The following is an 11,497-nucleotide window of genomic DNA, read 5'->3' on the forward strand; positions in this document are numbered from 1 at the left end:
CATTGGGCAAAGAGTTTGCTGAAAATTGAAGCAGCAGACAAAAAAGGATGAGATGCCCCAGCATTAGATTGTGTGGACGTCTTATTCTCATCAATCAGTACTAAAATTTAAAGCATCTCTTGAAATCTTGTTTTAGAAGGTCATAATTCTTCTAGAAAATATGTTGTAAGAAATATAGCAGAGAAGATAATAACATGCAGAATCTATGAAAAGAAGAACAAAAAAAAGATGTCAATAAACAATTCTATCATTTTACACAATTCTCAGATTATATGGCTTGTCTTTTTTTTTGGATATAAAAAATAAGAAAGAAAAGAACAAAATACAAAATAAATAAAGTAAATTACAAAGAGATGATCTCTCCTTAGCTTATTACAAAGAGAAGGTGTCTGGATAGCTTCGATACATTTATACCATGGTACTTGCAATTTTACACCAATTTCGGGCTTGAGAAAGCCTCATGAAAGTGTTCTCTAGGAAGAAACCTTGGAAACATCCCTGCTTGATCTATTGTACTTCATGTGGCTATTAACTAGTTGTCCAGCTGCAAGTGCAGACATGAGTGACAGCTCTCCAGCAAGGACAGCACCAGCTACAATGGTTGCAAGCATTCTAGAGTTTGCTCCAGGTAACTCTTTGCTTGCACCCTTGACCCCAAGCAGGTTCAAGCACGCCGACTGAGATGCAAGCTGAGTTCCACCACCAACAGTGCCAACCTAAAACAGATAGCAACAGAGATAATCAAGCACTGACATAAATACTCAGGAACTGTTTAACACAGTTTTACTCCGCCAGATAATTTTGACAGTGAAAATCCTTGTGTTTGATAATCAGACAGCAACAAAATCAATTACCTCGATGGAAGGCATTGTGACAGAGATGTGAAGGTCCTTGCTGTCATTAACAGCTTCCATCATCGTTATGCAATGAGAGCTCTCGACATTTTGAGCTGGATCTTGACCAGTAGCAATGTAGACTGCAGTCACAATGTTACTGGCATGGGCATTAAATCCACCCAGAGCTCCAGCCATAGCAGATCCAGTAAGGTTCTTAAGCATGTTAAGCTCCACAAGAGATTCCACACTAGTCTTCAAGACCTTCCTCACCACATCACCCTTAATGATGGCCTCGCAGACAACAGATTTGCCTCGTCCTTCAATCCAATTTACCGCAGCTGGCTTTTTGTCCGAACAGAAGTTTCCTGTATCCATCATAAATTCATAAAATTCAGTGATCTAGCTCAAACAAGAAAAAAAAGAAAAAAAGAATACAAGTCTACGGAAATGAAACTCACCAGAGATGCCAATGACATCCATGTCAGGGAAATCAGTTTGAAGGAAATCCAAAACGTTTTGGACTCCCTTGGAAATCATGTTCATCCCCATAGCATCACCAGTACTGCTAGTGAATCTCAAATACATATTCTTCCCAGCAATTGCACATTTGATACCTTGAAACCTAGCAAATCTACTTGATCTGCAGCCGCCCAAAAAACCCAAAACTTTCAACAAACCAGCACCAATATTATCTCGAATTTAAATAAATCAATCCAGAATCCGAAAAATATCAAAACAAACCTGTTAAAAACAACAGCCAAGGTCTCGAAATTTTCAGGATCCTCCAAATACAACTTCAGATCAGCTGCCCTTTTCGCGGTACCGAACCTTACAACAGGAGCTCTAGTCATCCCATCTCTCAATATAACACTTGTAGCTCCACCAGACAAATGAATAGCCTTACAGCCCCTATTAGTGCTAGCCACCAAGCACCCCTCCGTGGTTGCCATAGGAACCGAGTACTCTCTTCCATTAAGCAACAACGGCCCAGCAATTCCCACGGGAATCTGCACGTACCCAACCGGCATCTCACAACACTGCCCTAAAATCGACTCGTAATCAAATCCTTCCAAGGGTAATCCTGATAATGACTTCCCCGTTAATTTCTGCAACGCCTCACGCCTGATCGCAGCCGCTCTCTTGCAATCACCTAATTTCGATTCCAAAGTATATGAAGGAGTTGTTCCTGCCACTACAGATTTAATTATTTCTTCGTCTTCCTCGGTTGTAACTGCCACAGGCTTTTCATCGAACACTTTCTGGGCAGTAACAAGCGGTGCCGAAGGAGGCCGAGGAGTAAGCGAGCAATCAAGAGATTGGCCACAAGGGAATTTACGGATATCTCCTTTACGAAGCAAAACTTCATTTTCCTCTTCATCGTCCTCGGAATTCCAAACGTCAGCCGATGGTCGGAGAATCAAAGACTGAACAAAGTCAATCCCGAAGAATCCTAAAAGATAAATAAACGAGGCGACTAAGCCGAAAATCGCTACGATCTCGGAAAACGTAACAACGTGGAGAGGCGTGGAGGTTCGGATCTTTTCACGCCAACGAGAAAGAAGAAAATAAACCACCGAGAAGAAGATAGTGAAGAACACCGCATTCGTTATATACAAAGGAAGAGGTAATGCGTCAGAGGCTTTGGTGGAATCTTCCTCTAAAGAAATCGTTTTTCTAGGCTTAAGTGATTGAACGGGTTTAGTCGCTGATCGCCGGCGTGCCTCCATTTTGGCTGTTGGTGGCGGTGGCGGCCGATGCCGGCGGCGAATAGAGCGGTGTAGGAGAATATAAGAGAAATGAAACAAGGGAGCTGGAGAAGATCCCGTGTAAAACGGTTTTGGGATTTGAGTGGAGAAGCGAGAGTTAGGGAAGGGAAATTTATAGTATTTTTGTTGGACACGTGTCGAACGATTAAGGCAACTTGAGTGAGAGCGCGGAATGATGAAGAGATAGCGTTTGGCACGTGTTATACAGCTTTACAACTTAAGGACAAGAGATGGGGTTGAGGTTGCATGCTGCGGTTGGTTAGTGGGCAATGCATGTTCCAATGTTGTCAGTACCCTAGGTGCTTCAAACTCTGATTTGGTCGTCCTGAAATTTCAAACACCATATTAAAATAAAACGAAAAAACTTATATATATATATATATATATATTAAAAATATATCTCATATTTATTTATACCGACATAAATTTTGATATAATATATTTATATTATATATATATTAATATATCTAAATATGTATAAAATATAAAAAATATATTTGAATAAAATATATTATATAAATATATATTTAACATATGATAAGATATAAAAATATATTTAATTTAATTTTATTATATGGATGTATGTTTAATATATTTAACATATTTAACATATTTTTTATATTTAATTTAATTTAATTTAAATATATAAATATTATTTTAATTTTTAATTCTTTTAATTATGATACTTAACTAATTATTCAATACTATATAAAAATTATTTTAAATATTTAATTATAATATTTATTTAATAATTATTATAAAATTATTTTTTATTAATAATATAAATAATAATATTAATACGATATTTCATTATTTTATTCTTGAATTTTTAATAATTTTTATTTTGAATTTGATATTTAAAATTAATATAATTTTATAACGTATATATTAAAATTTAAATATATATTAAATGGTGTAGACTCTCAATTTGATCCAGATTTGGATCAATTGAGTCTAGTCTAATGGAGTCAGTCAAATCTAAAGACTTGAGCTTAATTATTTATTCATTTATGTTATTTATTGATTTATTTATTTGTTTTTTTTCTAATTTTTTTTCAGATTAATTTTAGGTTATTAGATGATGATAATAATCAGAATAATTAAAAATAAAATTGGGAATGAATTCTACTGTAAATAAGACCAAAAGAGAATCATAGTTGGATTAAACTAGTATAGGATAAATTTAGTGACTAATATGATAATCCAGACACCTAATTAAAAAGGAAATCCAGATTAATCAAGGATTTTAATATTGATCTTATAAATATCTATTAATCAAAAGCAAAGAGGACACAAAAAAGAAAACAGGGAGAAAATAGAAGCAAAAAAAGAGTGTTTAGCAATCTTAGGAATTTTAGAAATGTTTTAGAAATTTTGGCTTTGTTTTTCTGAAAATTTTTTAAAAATTTTCAGAATCTGGTGAATTTTTTTGTTGAAATTCAAGTTTTCCAACAACTTTTCGGTGAAATACCCAGTTTCAGGTGATATAACCTAGAAACCAATGATTTTCCCGGTGATATTCAATGAGAAACGACGATCAAAAATTACTTAGAGCGAGAAGCAGAAGGGAAGAAAGAGAAAAAAAGGCATCGCAACTGAAGAAAAGAGAAAACTCGTGCCTTTTATAGTGTTTAGAAACGACACCATTTCAGGATTAAAAGCAAAGCAAGATCAGCACGTTTTCTCATGATCCGACCTATCAACCCGGTTCACATATCCCTTGTTAAACCGCAAAGCTGAACCGAGCCATACCCAAAGCCGTGCTGTTCTAGCTCTTTTTTGTGTCTCAAGCTGAGCCGTTTCAACCGTTGAGCCGAGCCGCGTTAAGGTTTTTATTTATTTATTATTATTATTATTATTATTATTATTATTTCTGCTTATTGATTAAATTAGAATTATTTGGTACTCATTAATTTTTTTACTTTTATTTTTATTTTTGTCAATGATTTTCATAAAATAAAATTTTCAAAAAAATATTTTTGGAAAAAGGTTAAAAGTATAAATTTTTCTTAAAAATAAAATTTTTTTTAAAAATATTTTTGAGGAAAAGTTAAAAGAATCAATTTTTCTTAAAAATAAAAGTTTAAAAAATATATACATTTTTGAGAAAAAATTAAAAGTACCAATTTTTCTTAAAAGTAAATATTTAAAAATATATATTTTTTAGAAAAAGTTGAAAGTATCAATTTTTCTTGAAAATAAAATTTTTAAAGTAAAAATTTTTAAAAATATTTTGAGGAAAAGTTGAAAGTATCAATTTTTCTTGTATAAAAGCATAAGTTTTTTTTTTAAAAGATCTATATTAATCATTATGCTTTACTCATTTTTTTGAAATCTTGTTAAATAATCCGATGATTAAGCCTTTGCAAGTGAAACAGTAGCTTTCTTGTCTACTCTTAAGGTGAAGGATTTTTCTTAATTTTTTGCTAAAAGTATTATAGTCAATTAAAAATAATTTTTAATAGTTAATTACTTAGTAAAATTTTTAAGGCTTATCGGATAACACGAAATTGAGCTAGCACCATCTTTCGATGGGTGTTGTAAGAATGCTATAACCTTTCTTACTCGTAACCGAACTCCCGAACTTTATTCTGGTTAATAGACCTGAACCTGTTCCGAACCTTAGTCAAGCTTAGGTGTTTCTTGAAAAGATAAATTTTTTAGGTGACCAATCGCACCTAAATACAAAAAAAAAAAATTAGTGACGACTTCCTAAGTCAATGTCTAGCGATAGATCCCTGGATCTAGACATTATGACAGTTTGACGACTCCACTGGGGACATGCTGAGAGTCAAGCCAGTAAATAAATTTGTGTTATCCAAAAGCCTAAAAAAATTAAACTTTTTTGTTTAGATTTTTTATTCATTCATTTTATTTATTTACTTCGTTAACTCTGTTATTCATATGCATGTACATAACATGAGCTTTATACCCGAGCTCTGTCCCTTTAGGAAGGAGTAAAGTACCTATGTTTTCGTGAGGTTTTAATACCTCCACAGTGGCTAGCAAAATACTCCAACTTAAATTGAACCTTTTTCGCTTATAGCCTGTAATGGGTGAGGATTGAGGTACCTTAGTTGTCTGTGATGGATAATGATGTAAGAAACAATTTGAGAACTTTTAAACTTTAACCTCAAACCATATATAATGGACTTTAGAAGTGCCTAACCTATAGATAGAGCCATCTCCTTCCCTTTAGAATTGACCAAAAGCATATGATTCATTCCTCTTATTATGTGTGACTTTTTAATTAATTAATTAATTAATTAATTAATTTCTCTTTATTTGATGTACTGACCTGTTCTCTTATTCATGTTTGCATGATCCATACTCATATCATAAAGTCGCGTAAAGAACATTTGCCTAAAAGATGGTCTTCAACAACAAGTTTTTCATGGACTCCACAGAACGACTAGTTTGCTCTTCGTCTGTATTAGCTATTTGTGAGTCACCTAACGAAGTAAAGGTCTAGTCAGAAAGTATTCAACTAAAAAAAAGAGATTGTTTATCAATCGGCTATGCTTCTACCTTATCTTAAGAGACATTTATCCACCTCAAACAAAATAATCTAGAAGATTGGTTGATATATGGAAGAAGATGAGTCCATCAAGATAAGATGAGTTTTGCTAGAGATATGAGCATATAGTACACCTTCTTACAGTAAATGTCAAGAATCAACTAATAAAAGCACAATGTAATTCTAAGATCTTGCATATAAATATTTCATCTTCAATAAAGTTGATATGATACCAACCATTGAAGAATATTTGACTTTGTTGGGCCTGCATCTCCAAGCTCCTGACAAGATATATGTTAAAAACATAAATCAAGATTTCGTAAGAATTTGGCCTATTTTATGAGGACAAACAAAGAGATTATGGATTCTTACATAAAGAATAAATAAGAACAGATTTGCTTACCTTGAAAGTTTTTTCATGATTTTTTAGTACAACATACTGACAAAAAATGAAGGTTAGACGTATTTGCTTTAGCCATATACGAAATGGTGATATTTTTGAAGGTTTTAGGTTATTTTGAAATAGTAATGATTGACTTCTTCGAAAGTGTGATCAATGGCTATAACCCTTCAACGGTAATATTAATAGAGACTATCAGATCTTTGAGTTACTATCACCGAAATAGAAGGTATTTTATAGGCTGCATACAGTTATTGTACTTATGGATGAAAAGCCACTTCAAGTGAAAAAAAAGTGCTTTCTCAAAGCTTTATGTCCATAATCGAGCTTCGATTAAGGAATTCTATGAAAGTGAGTGGCCAAAATAAAAGTCTAAAAAAGAGTGGACAACTTTTTTACAAAAATTGATAAGTACCGAAGTAAGATGGTTGGTCCCATGGATGAATCATGAACTTGTGCTATATCAATGTAAAAATAATACTGTGGTCTCACTTATAGGTTTATGAGAGCAACAAGTTATGCGCCACTTTTAGTGAGAAGGTAGTTTGGGCCAGAATAGTTCATTCCCATGACGCATAAGCTTTATGAATCAGATTTTTCTTACAATGAGCTAAAAAGTATTTCAAAGGATAAATGAGGTGATTAAAGCATGGAAAAACCCCCGTAGAGTGAATCCAAGATCGTTCACTGATAAAGTCACTAATGGGTACTTAGTTTAGAGAGTAAGATGAAGACAGAAAATGGTATTCACTTATGAGAGCTTTTAACTACCAACAAAAGGAAAGCTTAAAGAGATACCATCAGAATTAGAGCTTGCGACAAAAGAATTCGAGATAAAAAAAGATAAATTAAAGTAAAAAATCTAGAAGCTTCAAGAAAAGAAGGATCAATGGAAAGATAAAGCTGAAAAGCATGAAGTTAAAGTTTACAAGATTGCTAGAGAACATGATACAGCTGTCAAAGATCTAGTGAAGCTACACCATGGACATAAGAGGTTGTGTGTGAAGGTAAAAGTCAAGGTGATAACAATCACTGAGCTGACTAATGAAAATGAGTGATTGAAGTAAGAATATGCTGAATTAGAAAAAAAAAATATCCAAGTACAGATAAAAATAACATGTTAAATAGCTACCTAAGCAGGTTAAGACAGAAGTTGAATAAACAAAAAGACTACATTATTGTATTGATTAGAGAGCATAAAGAGTTATCATACCAAGTATGATATGGTAAAAGGGAAAACTTAAGAAGACAAAAGTATATTGAGCACTTAACAACCTAAATTTGTAAAGGGGTATGTAAGGCAAGCGAGATGGTAAACAAGGCAGAGACATTGAAATAAGTGGTGGCCTCAATAGAATAACATAGGCAGTGTCTCTTGAACTTCATCGAAGAAACTAAAGATCAGTATAAGCAAATCAAACGATTTTATAGTTATAACTCTAGGATGATAAATCCTATGTAAACGAAAGTTCTTTGGAATAAATAAAATCTTTTGGTTAAATACTATCTTAAGGTAAATATTCTTTGCATGCATGCACCTTCATTCATTGCATTTTCATTCATTACATTTAACAAAATAACTATAAGATAGTGGTATAAACTTACTAATTTTAAAATATGGTATTCAAGGTTTAAGAATAGCTCAATCCGACAAGAATCCTGCCCACCGATATAATACAAAAGTTGGAGCTAGACAAATAGAGTAGAAAAACTCTCATCAACTTGAAAAAATAGAAAAAGCACAAGAAAAGCTTGAGAATGAGTTGAGTAAGATTTTGGATGCTCTTAACAAGTTAAACAAATGAAAGAGGATAGAAGAGAACACAAGCCAATAGGGCCCTCTATCATAAAAAGTGGCTAATCCTTTATATCCGTCTGATTTTAATCCACAACAAGCCCAGTCCACACAGGATATACCGTCACAGTAATACACATATCCTGTATACCTTAGAATGTCATCAGCTTCAAACTTAGGGCATTACCATAACTAAGTGAATCTTATCTTTATTGAAAAAATAGTATAACTGATCCAAGTTTTTGATTTGGATGACTTGAAAGAAAAAGAGAAAAAAAAAAGTAAATGTGATGAAATCTCAAAAAGATTCGAAGATTAGTATGCTTGAACAAATGTTACGAGTTATAGAAGGAATTGAGTTTTATGGTTTTGTCGATGCTGTTGGCTTTGCTTAGTCCAGGATGTAGTCATTCCTTCAAAGTTCAAAATACCAAAATTTAAGAAATATGATGGTATAAAGTGCCCAAAGACTCATATTACCATGTACTGTCGAAAGATGATAGCCCATGTTCATAATAATACATGTTTTTCAAGATAACCTTACAAGCTTCGCGGCTAGATGGTATGTTCAGTTGGACAGAACTCACATCCATTTTTAGAGCGATATAGCCTATGACTTTATCAGTTAATATCGACATATTATGGATTTGGCTCTTGATCGTTTATCTTTACAGAACCTAGAGAAAAAAGACAAATGAGTCTTTTAAGGAATATGCCTAGAGGTGGAGGGATGTAGCTTCTCAAGTGTAACCTTTTCTAATTGAAAAAGAAACTACAGTGCTATTTGTCAGCACTTTGAAATCTCTCTATTATAAAAAATGATAGAGAATGCAATAAAAAATTTTGTCAATATGGTGATTTCGGGAGAAATTATTAAGAGTGCCATCAAGAATGGTAAGTTAGAAGGAGGAGACGCATCAAGCAAAAGAGCCATAAAGAAAAAAGAAACTAAAGCTTAAGCTGTGAGTTTTGATAGATAACAATTTAGGGGTTATCGACCCTACCCACCACAATGATATCTTCCATATTATCTTGCTATGAATAATGCTTCCTCTTACCCATTCCAACCAATCCCACAATCATTTTACCCCCAAACATATCAACCTTCTTTTAGACTTCAAAATACCATATACGGTCATAAAACTCAACCTACCTTAAACCTCAGACCCATCCGACTAGCCCAATGGGTGGTTCACGAGAGTAACGAACTGCTTGCAAAAAGCCTATATTAGACCAAATTCTCATGACTTATATAGAGTTATATTGTGAGCTTTACAATAGTCATCCGATTGCTTCTAACAAAATAAAATCACTCAAGCTGCCTTACCCTAAATGGTATGATCCCACAGCCCATTATGACTATCATTACAGGATTGTTGATCATTTTACTAAAAATTATACTGTCTTGAAACATAAAGTGTAATGGTTGATCAAGGATGAAATGATTATCTTCAATACAGGAGAGGTAACTACACCAAATGTTAGTGGCAATCATTTGCCTAATCATAACGTAAATGCTCTAAGTAAGGAATATGAGCAACATTTAAAGAGAAAAGTGACAGATATTAAGACACCTTTCAGCCAACTATTTGATGCTTTATGGAGAGCTGACATGATACAGCCAGTAGGTTCGCATGGTTATTATAGAGCATATGTAACAGGCACTAGCTGTAAATATCATAGTAGGGCAATTGGTCACTTTATCAAAATTTGTGAGCAGTTTCATCAAGAGGTACAAAAGCTCATGGATTCGTATCAGATGAAACTTTATGAAAAAGAAGAGGTCTCAAAAAGTGTTGAGGTATTTATGATCGATAAGCCAACAAAACTATTTTCAAAGTCGGTAACAATTCACTGTGGGAACAAGCCAAAGTCAGTTATAGATAAACTTATTCTTAAGCCAGTAACTTTTAAAGTTTTGGCTCTATTCTCATATAAGGATGAAAAAGTTATACCCTAAAAATATGGTTGTGATATGGTAGTTCAAAGGTAAAAAAAAAGTGCTTCTAAGTTCGATGCTGCTAACAAAATAGGTGTAGGAGGTATCACCCGAAGTGAAAAATGCTATACTCTAAAAATACTAAAAAAGGTTAAAAAAAGGGCCAAGGTAGGTGAAGAACGAAATAACCCCAAAGTGAAACCTGAAGAGGATCATTCGAAGCCAGTGTAAAAAAAAAAAGCTTGTGAATTCCTAAAACTAATAAAACACAGTGAATATTTTATGGTTGAATAGTTAAATAAAATGCCAACACGAATCTCATTATTATCACTGCTATTGAATTTGAAATTACGTCGGAATGTCCTGTTAAAAGTGTTGAACCAAGCATATATGACACATAATATGTCTGTTAAATATGTGAATCACTTAGCTAGAAACCTAGTCATGTCGAACTATATTTCATTCAGTGATGATGAGATTCTTCCAGAAAGAAAGAAAAATGCCAAGGCTCTACATATCATGGTCAAGTGTAGGAGCTATATTATGGCCAAAGTCCTTATTGATAATGGTTTCGCTATCAACGTCATACCTATGTAAACTTTGGTAAGGTTACCTATCGATTACTCTCACATGAAGGATAGTCAAATAGTCGTACAAGCTTTTAATGAGACTAGACGAGAAGTTTTAAGAGACATCGAGATGCCCTTGTAAATTGGGTCATGCATTTTTAATGTGAAGTTTCAAGTGATGGATATCTTTCTATCTTACAGTTATTTGCTAGTAAAGCCATGAATTCACATGACAAGTGCTGTGCCCTCTACCCTATACCAAAAGATCAAGTTTAATGTAGAATGTCGATTGGTAGCAACATTTGAGGATGAAAACATGCTAGTGACCCAACCTTTGAATGCTTCATATGTGAAAACTGCTGAAGAAGTGATGGAATACTCTTATCGATCCTTCAAATTAGTCAATTATGTGGGTGAACGATATAAAAATTAACCTTTTTCAAAGATAGTAATGTGCCAAGTTATTAATAAGGGCTGGTATCCAAGAGTAGGGTTGGGTAAAAATTTACAGGAAATAAGAAAGCCCCCAATAGTGGTAGACAACAGTGAAAAGCTAGGTCTAAGCTATAAAAAAGAAAAATGAGAGATCAGGAGAAAACCAGTAGGTAAAATAGTAAGATTAATGATCATCTTACACTTGTACGAGACTTTTAGGCCTGGAAGATTCATGTACCT

At 33.4% G+C, this 11,497-nt stretch overlaps 1 protein-coding gene across 1 annotated transcript; it reads right to left on the minus strand.

The window, feature by feature from the left end:
- Positions 1–206: 206 nt before the first annotated feature.
- On the minus strand, positions 207–2,686 carry LOC111282133 (3-hydroxy-3-methylglutaryl-coenzyme A reductase 1-like). Its single transcript, XM_022870093.2, has 4 exons — positions 1,578–2,686; positions 1,295–1,476; positions 855–1,201; positions 207–716 (listed from the first exon to the last, which is right to left on the minus strand). The coding sequence occupies exons 1-4, from the start codon at positions 2,561–2,563 to the stop codon at positions 474–476; spliced, it is 1,758 nt and encodes a 585-aa protein (XP_022725828.2). The 5' UTR covers positions 2,564–2,686; the 3' UTR covers positions 207–473.
- Positions 2,687–11,497: the final 8,811 nt, after the last annotated feature.

Source organism: Durio zibethinus, chromosome 5 (genome assembly GCF_047325235.1).
Source record: "Durio zibethinus cultivar Kanyao isolate XHJ-2024 chromosome 5, ASM4732523v1, whole genome shotgun sequence".
Taxonomy (NCBI): Eukaryota; Viridiplantae; Streptophyta; class Magnoliopsida; order Malvales; family Malvaceae; genus Durio; species Durio zibethinus.